Source organism: Odocoileus virginianus, chromosome 17 (assembly GCF_023699985.2).
Source record: "Odocoileus virginianus isolate 20LAN1187 ecotype Illinois chromosome 17, Ovbor_1.2, whole genome shotgun sequence".
Classification (NCBI taxonomy): domain Eukaryota; kingdom Metazoa; phylum Chordata; class Mammalia; order Artiodactyla; family Cervidae; genus Odocoileus; species Odocoileus virginianus.
Genome location: NC_069690.1, coordinates 46,404,419 through 46,417,486, shown reverse-complemented (window position 1 = coordinate 46,417,486; position 13,068 = coordinate 46,404,419). Strand labels below are relative to the sequence as shown.

Here is a 13,068-nt window from a genome sequence, read left to right as displayed (position 1 = left end):
AGTTCAAAATAATTTGGGTGAACTTGCTGACTCTTGATTTTATCAAGTAAGCTCATGAGAGGTCAGCAAGCAAAAATCTTCCCTCTCTGCCATGACTGCCTCCTCCAGAAAAGGATGCTTTCATCGTTCAGGAGTCAACAGGGCAATTATTTTATATTGCAGACATGTGACTTTACGAAGCCCCGCCATGATACCCTGACATGTCTTGTATTGCCATGAGCTAGAGACACCAGCAGTTGGTTACAGCTGGGACTTCTCACACCTAAGCTCAGGTGAGCTCGTGGAGTGCAGTGCTCAAGGCAGAGTCCTGTTCCAGACCCTCAGGTGCCCTAGCACGGGGTCTGCTGGGCCTGCAGGCTGGGCCTGTGTCCCCTCAGAGTGCATTGGGCACAACTGTCACCACGTGCTCTGGACAAAGATGGGAAAGGCAAGCTGCCAAAAGCATTAGGGTTACAGCTGTGATGGGAATGAGGGCTCGGCCTCTGAGTCGGTGTCACTCACCCTATTAAAGCCTGGATCCTCTCTCCAACCCATGGGCCCCAGTTTCCCTGAACCTCCGTGTCGCCCATGTTTCCACAGCAAAGTAGCCCCCTTATTTAATGGTCCTGCGTTGCTGGCCATCTCCCAAAGAGAAAAAGCCCTGAAGGCAGTGACGGTCCCGAGTCCCAACAGAGGACCTGGGATGCCGAGGACGCTCTGTGCTCTAGTGCACAGGATGGGCAGCCCTGGGCACACTATGGTCTTGCCCGTGCCTGGCCCTTTGCACACGCTCCTGCCTCACTCCCTCTCCCTGTCCCTTGTCCCTCACAACCTAGGCACAGGCTCCCCTCCTCCCACTATGGGGCCAGCACCCCTGACCTGGGCTAGTCTCTAAGGTGTGGCTCACTTACGAGGGTTTTAGCACAATTGCTGGTTCTGTGCCTGCCTCTGCACTCGGACCCTGTATCTCCTGAAGGTGGGTAACTGCTGCTCCATGCACTGAGCCTGGTGTGCTGAGGCAGCTGATAGCTGAGCTCCAGTGCTGGGCGAGCAAAGGCAGAGCTCTTCTCAGCACCCATGTCTGCAGGCCCAAGCAAGGCCAACCCCAAGTGCCCACAGGAATGACCTGGCTACACCTGAGCATCTCAGGTCTGGGGAAGGATGGCGAGTGGAGTGAGGCTGGGAAAGGAGCCTGGGGCCATGTCAGGTCACCTGGGATGTGCTTGAGTGTTCAGTCCTTGTGTTCCTGATGACCTGGAGACCATTCTCCTGATACTGGAGACTCAGATGGACATTCTTCCTATTTTTATTAACATCCTTGTAAAGTTTTTTGGGGAAAGAACTGAAAAAGAGTTCCTTTCTTTAAAAGGAATCTTAACAGACAATTAAGGATACTGCTGAACTGCTGCTTTGATCACATACAGGCAATCTGACTTGGGAAAAAGAAGACTCTGACTCAAGGAAGCCAGCTTCAGACAGATGCTAATGATGAGAACCCAAAACAAAAACATGAAAAGGCACCTGGAGGATCATTCCACATTGTTAACGTTTCTCTAGATGACCTGGCCTATTAGTAACTGGGTTCATGGCTCTTTGAGGGAACTCAAGATGGAATGAGTCCTTCCCGCCTGACCTGAACTTGCCCCGATAATGTTCCCGCCACCAAGTTAGTGGAGGTTTGCTCTCCAGACACCCTCCAAACCACCCCTACCTCTGAGAAACCCAACCTCCCTTCTCTGGCACAGGGATGTCAGACATGCCGAGAAGCAGCCCAGCACCTGTAGGTGATGAGAGGTGACTCAGGGTCACACACAGGACGGCACTGCCCTCCTGGTCCTAGAGAAGTCTCTGCTCCCAGGGTGGGCCTCCAAGGCCACCCTGAAACGTGGCCGACAGTGGGGTTTCCCCCACGGGCCCTTTTGGCTGTGGGAGGGAGAGGGTTGATCTGCTCTGAGCCAACTTTTGACAGGGGGCTGAGGTCTTGGATGGAGATCATGGCCCTTCTACATTGAAACAGAGAAGTAAAAGTTTCAACTGCAAAGAACTTTTCCTTTCAGTCGCTGACAAACATGGGGGCGGGGAGGGGAATACACTACACAAACCTTTCCGTCTGTCTGTGGGTGGCTACTGCTCTTTTGAATCTCCGTGATGTGTGTATGTGTTGCTCCCAGGCAGGAAGGAGCCTATTATACAAGCTGCCAGGAGACGCAGCCTGTTAAATGCCTTTAAATGAAGCAAACACACGAGTATCTGGTGAAGAAATGCATTTTGGAGAGAATTAAACAAACATTTAAAGTCGGCTCTCGGCAGGATGGGCGCTGGGGGCAGACTGAGCGCTCGAAGCTGCGGTCAGGTCAAGGTGACGACTCGACCTGGGCGCCAAGGGAGACCGGCCTGGAGGTGCTTGGCGCTGCCTAGGGGTGGGGGCCACGCACCTTCCGGACCACAGGGCTGCCGTCATTGATGAGCTGGGCCAGCATCATGGCCACGTTGTGGTCAATAGTGGTGGAGTGGTCCGTCCTCTCTGCAGAGTTGCCCACAAACGTGCCGAGGGCAAAGACGGCTGCGCAGCGCACCTGTGGGCAGGACAGGGAGCAGTTACCCTGTGGCCGGCTGTTTGGCTCTGGCCGGGGCCCCTGGAGCCTACTAGATGCAGCGTAGTCCTGTCTATGGTCCTCTCAGCCTAGCTCCACTTGTGCAGACAAGCAGAGCAGGGAAATGAGAGGCTAGTGGCAGCCACGCCCAAGGGCCAGGTGACAGGCTGTGTGCAGGCATCGGAGACAAAGCCAGGCAGGCATCAGAGACCAAGCCAGGGGCCAAGGAACCCACGGGGGAGGGGGGGTGGGGGGGCGCTCTGGTGGTGTGGTCCCCAGGTGCACCCTGACCTCACTCAGCCTGAAGTGGCGCGGTTACAGACTCACCTCAGGGATGGGGTCAGAGAGGAGGCTGCAGAGCTTCTCGTGGGCACTGTCCCGCACCCCACACCACCGGGCTGAGTCAAAGTTCTGCCAGATGCGGCCCAGGCAGATGGCCACCCACTGGCGCAGCAGTGGGTGGGGGTCGTTGAGCTGCTCCAGGCAGATGGCGATCAGGTTTCCCTGGAGGCAGGCTTCCTGCGAGAAGGCAGGCAACACAGGGCATCACCCACCGACCACTGACTGGGGCGGTGTCCTGGGCTGGCCCTAGACCCCCAGGTTTCTCATGCTTAATTACTTTGCAAGATGTGTTCAACTTTCCTCTTTTTTTTCTGTGCTGTGCCATGTGGGATCTTAGTTCCTGGAGCAAGGATTGAACTCATGCACCCTGCAGAGGAAGCTCGGATTCTTAACCTCTGGACTGCTGGGGATGTTCCTCAATTTTCCTCATTTTAAATCCCACCAATTTCTATTCAACTGGGGCTAAACAAAGGGTCCGGACCCCCACTCCTCCATGAAGCCCCCAGGGCTGGTGTGATCCCCAACGTCCCCCCACCCGCTTCTGAGGTCACTGTTTCTTCAGACATACATTCAGGACAGTTCCTCTGGCCTCCAAATCCTGGAGCTCACAGCTGTGCATTTGCAACCCAAAGGTAGGCCCTGCAGGAGTGGGGAAGGGGCGTGACACTGACCTGCCCTGTGTTATAGCTGTTGACGATTACAGCCAGAATGAAGGCCGTCATGGTCCGGTGCTCAGCCTGGAAAACAGAAGTCACAGGCTAGTTCGCACTTTCTTTGTGGCAGAAACTCATCACCCCCACGCACTAGAGTTATCCTTTCAGTATCTTTATGATGAGCCTGGTCTGTAGTTAAAGTAACAAGAGCCAGCTTTGTTGTCTTTTGAGTCTCCAAATAGGAACTGCGCTTTAAAGACGGTCTGATGGTTCAGGGTTGGCCTCATGGAGGACGGATGGGTCCCTGACATCTGATGCTGCATGACAGGTGACTCTGCTCCATCAAAGGCCCTGTTCTGCCCAAGCCTATGGAAGCAGACCATCAGAGTTGAGCACACTGGTCATAAAATGATTGACCACAGTCTCTACTTGACTTCATTTTCCCTTCTTTCTGGTCTTCTAGTGGGCGGATCGATTCTCATTTTCTCCTCTCCTCTGCATTTCTACTGACTCAGACATCAGTCTATTTTTAACTATTTGTGGCACCTTGTGTTTTCAACCTGGAGCAAAGTCTAGTCATTCTCTGTATCTGCCTTGGATTCCCAGTATTCCTCCTCCAGCTTCAGTCCCTCACGCGTGACTGCTCTTACTTATTCTTACAGCCAATGTTGATTTACATACATGGCATGTTTGCCAATGTCTGCTTTCTGATGCTTCTTACTGACTTCTGGGCTCCATTTCCTCCTGAAGTGCGGGCCTCCTGGTTGCCTGAGAAGCTGTTGGCCCTCAGATGTGCTGGCTTTGCCCTCTCTCAAACTGACACTCATGGGGACACAGGGTCCCTGGGTGACAGTTTCCCTTGTGTTTTGAGGGCCCCTTCTCTGTCTTCCATCCGTTATTGTGGTGACTGCTGTCCACATCTTTGCAACCATCTTCCTTTACATCCTAGTTACTTTAGAGATTTTTACTCTTGCCTTTGACATTCTCTACTTTCATTACGATGAGTCTTTGTGTGGAATTGTTTTTACTGAACCCTCTCAAGACTCATTGTGCTTTATAAAGCTGAAAACTCATTTCTTCTTCAAATCTGGAAAGTTCTCCACTGAACTGTGCAGCCTCCTGTCTCCCTCTGGCCTTTGTTGAATGCAGCTAGCCTGCTCAGCCCCTCTTAGAACCTCCGTCACATCTCCTCTTTGCTTCCTCCCACATGAATTCTCCACAGACTTCTTTACTGGTTGTGTCAGTTCTGCTGTTTAATTTGTCTATGGAGCTTCTAATGACTATATTCCATTACAGGTTCTTTTTTTCGCCTCCAAAATCTGCCTATTTATTAAAAGACCCTAGTTGGTCATTTTTTGAGAAGGAGTAAACAGGACAGAATACACTATTCTCTTACAACAGGCAAGAAAGTACTTCTGAGGAAAAAAACACCAGGGTTTATTTTTGGATACAATTAAAACAAATTGTTTATCCAGTTATCTTAAACATACTTATTTGTAATGCTCTTCACTCTTTTTCCAGAGAACTCTATTAGTTTAAGTTCTCTGGGAGCCAACCCTCCTTTCTGCCAGCTCTGCTTACATCACTTGGACCTGGGCTAGGAGCAGGCTGGAGCTCCTGGCACGAGTCTTGTGCCCTGGCTGTGAAGGTATACAGAAAGGTGCTCTGCAGAAAAGGTACAGCCTTCGCCACTTCCAGGCAGGCCCTGGAGATTTCATGTTCCTCACTTGGCTGGTGGCTCCTCCCACATGGGGAATTTCCATTTCTTACAGAGGCTTTTCCTGACTTTCTGCCCAGACGTGGATGGAGTGGATTAGCTCTTCTTGTCCTCGTCCAGTGAGTGGGCGGCTCACCCCACAAGCCTGTGTTTTTTTTGTGCAGACTTGGGCTGCACACATGTGGAGCTCCACGGTCATTGTGAAGTTCACCCATGACTCACTGTGCTCCTCCCCTGACTTCAGGTTTTGGCATTTGTGGATTTAATTTCTTTCTTTCAATCTGGCTAGATTCTCAAAACTTCATGTGTTTGTAGTTTTGAAGTGGGGCCCACTTGTGCCAACTTTGTTCATCATTTTACTGCATGTCTATCAGCTTAGATGTCTTAGTCGTTTGACCTTTCTTACTCACTCTGTATTATTTCCAATACTCATATAAAGTCTAAATTTAACCACCTTCGATGATGTTTAAATACCATACTTCAGTTGGAACATACGAATTCTGCTTACCTTTTATAACAATCCTGTTTTTAATGTTTCCTGGATTTTAGAAAAAAATTTTTTTTTTTTTTAAATTGTCATTTAGTTTAGAAAACCAACAGGAGGGTGAAACTACACCCAAAAGTTCCTTCCTACAACCAGGGGCACCTATGACTGTGTGAATGAGCTGTTAGATTTCATTAAACATTCTGATAAAATTAAGTTATATTGAGTAATTATTGATACTTAAGGTGTTTATTTTATTCTCTTTATTAAGCTAGGAGCTAGAGGGAGGGAACATAAATATTAATTTAAAAACATTTATTGGGAGTTATTTTATATGCTATTCATGGATTACTAATTTTTAAACAACTTAATACAATAAAATATATTTCAAATTTCAACTTTTAATTTTTCCACCACCTCCACTGCTCCAACCCCCTTGCTGATTTATAAAGTGCATTAACCTCCCCTTAGGTCCAGATCCTGCACTGGGCAAAGGAACTGCCAATATTATGGATGTATAAGTAGTCATTGATCTAACTTGGTTGACAGGGTACAAGGCACAGTGGATTCTACCTCACTGCAATGATGTGCCCAGAAAAAGGACTCAAGTAAACAAAACCAAACCAGCCTGTGTACCAAAGTTCACTGTGACTTACTTTAGGGAAGCAGCTACTGAAATAATATGCCAGGAAGCAAAAGGTATCATCCAAGTGAGGCAGAGCTGGGAGTGTAAGGGGCTCCCCACTTCCACCACAGGTCCCTCTGTGTACAGCAACCTTTCCCAGAGCCCCCAGGAAATGTGTCCCAGAGCATAACATGCTGGTCCTTACTGGCATGTACGGGTCTGCCAAGACTGAAAGGAAGTACTTGTGGCCGTTGTCCTTCACCAGGTCAGCTTGGCATGACTGGGGGAAGAGACACAGGAGAAACAGTGAGTGCAGTTCCCAGGAAGGGGCTCCTTTTTCTTCTTGGAATGTGTGAACAAACGAATGTGCAATGAATATTTTATGTCTTCATCATTTTCACCTCTCAAGTCCAATTTTCATCTGAAAAAATAGCTGTGACGGCTGTGTACAAATGCATTTTCCCTTGGCTGTGGGAAAAGGGCTGGCACCGCACACACTCTCAGAAGTGCAGCGGCTTTGAGGCGTTCTCGAAAACCCCTTCTGGGTACCTGGTGGGTGCGGGTACCCTGGCTGCTGGGCTGGCTCCTTCGGAGGCTGTCTGCGTCCCACAGCTCCCATACCTGTCCTCTCTCCTGAGTCAGCCCAGGGCCCATGCACCTCTCCTACAACTTCTGGGCGGGGATGTGCCCAACACCTGAAACCACTCAGTTTCTGCAGACCCCAGACCCTGCCAGAGCTTGTCATACATGCACCTTTGCTTAGCCTGACAAAATCTATGTAAACACCATAATTATGAATTACTTACATCACACGGTTATATTCCAACAGGTGCTTCCTAGAGGCCTGTTTCCAAAGGAGCAGCTCCAAGTGGAAAGTTTGATTTCAGGGGTAAGTGGGTTGCCAGGTGTGCAAGCCTCGCCACCTCCTCAGAGCACATGGCATGTGTAAGCACCACCGTGTCATGTGTTAGCATAGTTTTCAAGACCCACTAGGTGTCAAGCACTGGCTCAGTCCTGGACACAGACCCCCACACCCTGCTCATAGTCCTGGAGGAGACAACTGAGAAGTTCTGGCTCATGATGAGACGCTGGGCTTGGGAAGCTCTGGGAGGGGTGGGGTAGCTGGGATCATCCATGAAGGAAGGAGAGATGTGAGAGTGGGGGTGGAAGGTGGGAAAACAGGTGGAAATCCTGCTAGGATATGCAACCAGGGAGAAGGCGGCCAGGGAAGGCTGGAGGCAGAGAGCTTTGACTGCTTCATGGATGGGGTCTTGAAGACACCAGAGGGCATTGGGAATGGGAGGGAGAAGACTGTTGAACTGCAGGTTGAAGAATCACTCTGGTAGCTGCAGTGGAGGGTGAGCTGGAAAGTCAAACTGGGGGTGGTGACCATGTGCAGCAGGGTCAGAGGTGGTGGGGAGGAAGCTGGAGACTTAAGATCGTTCTAGAGGGATCTGGGAGGGAGGAGCTGGGCAATCCGACTGCTTGGCGAGACCACTAAAGAGGCGGGAGAGGTGGGGCTGTGTCATCAGAGACTGAGAGGGCAAGGAGTTGGATTTGGGGTACACTGCATCAAGGCACCTCAGAAACACATAGTGGAGCTACCAGGAGGAGGCAAGCCAGGCTGAACTCCTAGATCAAAAGTCATGCACATACTGGGTGGGAGCCCATGGCCACAGGGTGGAGGGGGAGGTGATCTGGAGCATGAAGGACGAGTTGGGAGACACGGAAACAGGTATGTGAGCAGAAGGGGCTCCAGGTGGTACCAAGAAGCAAGGAATCTAAATCTCAGGGAAAGGAACTGGCCCTGAGGCAGTGGGGTCATCAGAAACCCTGCTTCTATACCAGGCTGGCTGACTTGGGAGGCATTTCTGCAGGTGCTGGCTCTTCAAGGGACTTAAACAACTGTGCCTCAGACATTCAGGAATTGACATCCAGGGAGGTGCCCAGTAAGAGAAAGAGGCAAAGAAACAGGCTTCATGCCCAGGTCCTCCCTCTTTGCAGGTGTGGGACCCCAGTGACATTTGAGAAATCTTTGCTCAACTGGTGGAATCAGATGAAACATCTGACACATGGAAGTGCAATCTGAACACGGGAATGTGACTCATAAATCACGGATGCTCTCGTTCTTGGAAAGCAACCCACAGAATGTGGTCATACTGCTCACTGAGCTTCCTGGATCAATACCCAGAAAAACCACTTGGTGATTTAGGGTAACATGTTTACAGGGAGATGCTGAATTTCATCAGCTCCCAGCATGTTCCACTCTAGGGGATAAAGGCCATTCAAGAAGTAGAGAAGGCTGGAATTTTAAGATCTGAGTTTCTGAGAATAAAAGGAGAAAAGTTACACACTGCAAAACCTCCCTAGCTCTGCAGGGCACTGTTGGCTTGGGGGCACGCCCAGTGTGAAACTCTCTCAGGGGCAGGGTGATTTTGCAGACAGAATCTGCTGTTTACTGCAGCCTGGAGCCCTGACCTCCTCTCTCCCACGCTGGCCTACTTCTCAGGGTGCTCTGATAATGAGGTGTTTTTCCTCACATCAATAAACTAATAAGGTGGCGACTGGACTCAGCTGTTTAAGTGCAGATGGAGGGGGTGGTCAGGGAGCAGGGGCACTAGGAGCTCAGGTTAGTAGGATAATAATCCCCAAGAGCCACGGAAGCCAATTAAGCATGCAGCTTTCAAGTCATTCCCATGAGGGATGCCTCACTTTGAATGAAGGTTTGGATAAATGAACTAAAAGGTGTCAGCAAGATGCTGTCTGCAGAGGCTCATCCAGAAGGGGCTGGGAGGGCGTACTCAGACGGCGCCTGCAGCACAGTGCCTGCATCTGGGGACAGGGTTAAGGTGCCTGCACCTGGAAACAAAGCCGCTTTCCTTTGTTTTTAAACCAGAGGTGCCACAAGTCAAACCCAGGCCCACACATTTACAGCGATGCTCATAAAACATATCTCGTCATAGATTGACGACGTGTCCCTAAGTCATATCTGCTAATTCGGAAGCTGAGGCACATGTGTGAGTAGATGAAGCCATAGCTTCATTATGGCTTCGGTACTGGAAATGGCGATGGTCTTGTTCGTGTAGAACGACCTCTGTCTGGAAGAAGCTGCCACACAGGTGGGAACCACAATAACGTTTTCAGGTCATGTCCACCCTCACTCTCAGGGCTCAGCAACTGTCCTTTTGGAACTGGCTTACAATCACCCCATCAGCCATCCCAGCCCTCTCTGTATCTACATCTGGGGCTGGAGAGCCAGGGATCTGCAGGGTGCTGACTTTTCAGGATGCTGAGACAGTGGTCACCAGCTGCCCACTCTCCCTCCCAACTTGGCCAACTGCCCTCTTAAAAGAGAAAACAGTCCTTGAACTACAAAGGCCCAGACACACTGCACACACAGGCTGGGGGGAAGCTCCCCTGAGACACGCAGGGCTCCAGCAGCCCACACTCCTCCAAACGGCTGCTTTTCAAGGGCCCTCTCTCGTCTCTCTGTTTTCTCCCAGATCAAGCTACAGGTTTGACATATTAAGGCCAGCATAGAAAGAGGGTGGAGATGAGGAAGAGGATGAATATGAAATGGTTTTTTCTTAAGCAATCCCCCCTGCAACTGCACACCTGTATAAATATATATATATATATATACACATATGCTTTTTTTTCCTTCTTAGTAGGGAAAAGTCCCCCACTACCACAAATTAGGCAGTCGACTTTCCCACATTTAGGAAAACCACAGGGGTCAGCACATCTGGAGTACAATGGGTAAGCCTCGCGCTGGGAAAACCACCTTCATGATCATTGTATCAGGGAATTATATTTTTAACATGAGAAAAAGGGAGGGAGGTGAGGAAGAGATGAAAAGCAAACAGAGAAGAGGAAGCGAGTACACAGTTCAATGTGGTTGAAGATGCAGTCTGCAAACTGATTTCAGGAGGCAGCAGAGATCAAGCCAAGTCCAGAGACCACAGACTCTGGCTTCTGCGAGGGTAAGTTCACGAGGCAAGGGCAGGTGCACCCCCTCAGAATATTCTGGCAAAGAATGCTGTGGGGGAAGCCCTACCTTCATTCTCCTTAATGCAGGTTATAATGTCTGTCTCCTGGGGAGCAGGAAGACACAAACAGCACAGATCAACAGACCACCAGACACGACGCATCAAATGAGGCCCAACCAGCAGGACAGTCCTGAGCAGTGTCACCAGTGGACACAGCTGCTCATGTTCTGATGTGAATACGGAGAAAATCACAGAGGGAGGGTCCTGTTTCCTGTCCTTGGGTTGCAGAATTCACTCCCTGGGATGAGGAAAGGATGCCGGAGAGGTGAGCCAGGTTCACACAAGAGACAGCAGCACTGGACTGCACCCTGACCCACTGCCACCAGAACATTAGAATCGTCTCCAGACAAATACAGGACTACTTTAAACTGTTTATACACCCAGAGTCTTAACAATGCTCGTGGCCATAAAACTAGTAGTGCCTGAGAAAACAACCCCAGAGTAGGGGTTCTGCTCACTGCACACAAGAGCTCACTGTTCTTCAAACCCAGGGGCACAGTCCCTCCCAGGCAGTTAAAGATGTATGTCTGTCTGCACAACTCAAAGGCCTGGCACAATGGCCTTCCCACTTGCCAAGTGCAGTAAGATAAAATTTACAAATGTAGGGATTTCCCAGGCACTCCAGAGGTTAGGACTCAGTGTTTTCACTGCCGTGGCCCTGGATTCAATGCCAAGTTGGGGAACTAAGATCTCCCAAGCCACATGGTGTGGTCAAAACAAAACAAAAATTTGTGCAGGTGTTACAGTTCAGTTCAGTCACTCAGTTGGGTCTGACTCTTTGCGACCCCATGAATCGCAGCATGCCAGGCTACCCTGTCCATCACCAACTCCTGGAGCTTACTCAAACTCATGTCCATCGAGTTGGTGATGTCATCCAACCATCTCATCATCTATTGTCCCCTTCTCCCGCCTTCAATCTTTCCCAGCATCAGGGTCTTTTTCAATGAGTCAGTTCTTTGCATCAGATGTCCAAAGTATTGGATTTTCAGCTTCAGGATCAGTCCTTCCAATGAATATTCAGGGTTGATTTCCTTAAGGATCAACTGGTTGGATCTCCTTGCAGTCCAAGGGACTCTCAAGAGTCTTCTCCACACCACAGTTCAAAAGCATCAATTCTTCGGCACTCAGATTTCTTTATAGCCCAACTCTCACATCCATACATGACTACTGGAAAAACCACAGCTTTAACTAGATGGACCTTTGTTGGCAAAGTAATGTCTCAGCTTTTTAATATGCTGTCTAGGTTGGTCATAACGTTCCTTCCAAGGAGTAAGTGTCTTTCAATTTCATGGCTGCAGTCACCATCTGCAGTGATTTTGGAGCTCCCCAAAATAAAGTTTCTCACTGTTTCCACTGTTTCCCCATCTATTTGCAATGAAGTGACAGATGCCATGATCTTAGTTTTCTGAATGTTGAGTTTTAAGACAACTTTTTCACTCTCCTCTTTCACCTTCATCAAGAGGCTCTGTAGTTCTTCGCTTTCTCTCATAAGGGTGGTGTCATCTGCATATCTGATTTCAGGAGGCAGCAGAGATCAAGCCAAGTCCAGAGACCACAGACAACCTTGATTTCAGCTTGTGCTTCATCCAGCCCAGCATTTCGCATGATGTATTCTGCATGTTGGAGAAGGCAATGGCAACCCACTCCAGTACTCTTGCCTGGAAAATCCCATGGACGGAGGGGCCTTGTAGGCTGCAGTCCATGGGGTCGCTAGGAGTCGGACATGACTAAAGTGACTTGGCAGCAGCAGTAGCATTCTACCTGTAAGTTAAATAAGCAGCGTGACAATATACAGTCTGGATGTATTCCTTTTCCATTTGGAACCAGTCCAATGTTCCATGTCTAGTTCTAACTGTTGCTTCTTGACCTGCATAAAGATTTCTCAGGAGGCAGGTAAAGTGGTCTGGTATTCCCATCCCTTGAAGAATTCTCCACAGTTTGTTGTGATCCACACAGTCAAAGGCTTTGGCATAGTCAATAAAGCAGAAGTAGATGTTTTTCTGGAACTCTTGCTTTTTCTATGTTCCAACGGATGTTGGCAATTTGATCTCTGGTTCCTCTGCCTTTTCTGAATCCAGTTTGAACATCTGGAAGTGTACAATTCACGTACTGTTGAAGCGTGGCTTGGAGAACTTTGAGCATTACTTTGCTAGCGGGCGAGATAAGTGCAATTGTGTGGTAGTTTGAACATTCATTGGCATTGCCTTTCTTTGGGATTGGAATGAAAACTGACCTTTTCCTGTCCTGTGGCCACTGCTGAGTTTTCCAGATTTGCTGGCATATTGAGTAGCAGCACTTCCAAAGCATCTTCTTTTAGGATTTGAAGTAGCTCAACTGGAATTCCATCTCCTCCACTAGTTTTGTTCGTAGTGATGCTTCCTAAGGCCCATTTCACTTCACATTCCAGGATGTCTGGCTCTAGGTGAGTGATCACACCATCGTGGTTATCTGGGTCATGAAGATCTTTTTTGTATAGTTCTTCCATGTACTGTTGCCACCTCTTCTTGATATCTTCTGCTTCTGTTAGGTCCATACTGTTTCTGTCCTTTATTGTGCCCATCTTTGCATGAAATATTCCCTTGGTATCTCTAATTTTCTTGAAGAGATCTCTAGTGTTTCCCATCC

At 49.2% G+C, this 13,068-nt stretch overlaps 1 protein-coding gene across 2 annotated transcripts in view; it reads right to left on the bottom strand.

Annotated features, from left to right (window-relative positions):
• RPTOR (regulatory associated protein of MTOR complex 1) overlaps positions 1-13,068 on the bottom strand; it is a 310,827-nt gene that overhangs the window by 48,325 nt on the left and 249,434 nt on the right. For both annotated transcript variants that reach the window (XM_020875726.2, XM_020875727.2), the window contains exons 14-17: positions 6,600-6,674; positions 3,587-3,652; positions 2,901-3,092; positions 2,415-2,555 (exon numbers count right to left, since the gene is read on the bottom strand). In XM_020875726.2, the coding sequence (XP_020731385.1) occupies positions 2,415-2,555; positions 2,901-3,092; positions 3,587-3,652; positions 6,600-6,674 (474 nt within the window). The remainder of the gene's footprint in view (positions 1-2,414; positions 2,556-2,900; positions 3,093-3,586; positions 3,653-6,599; positions 6,675-13,068) is intronic.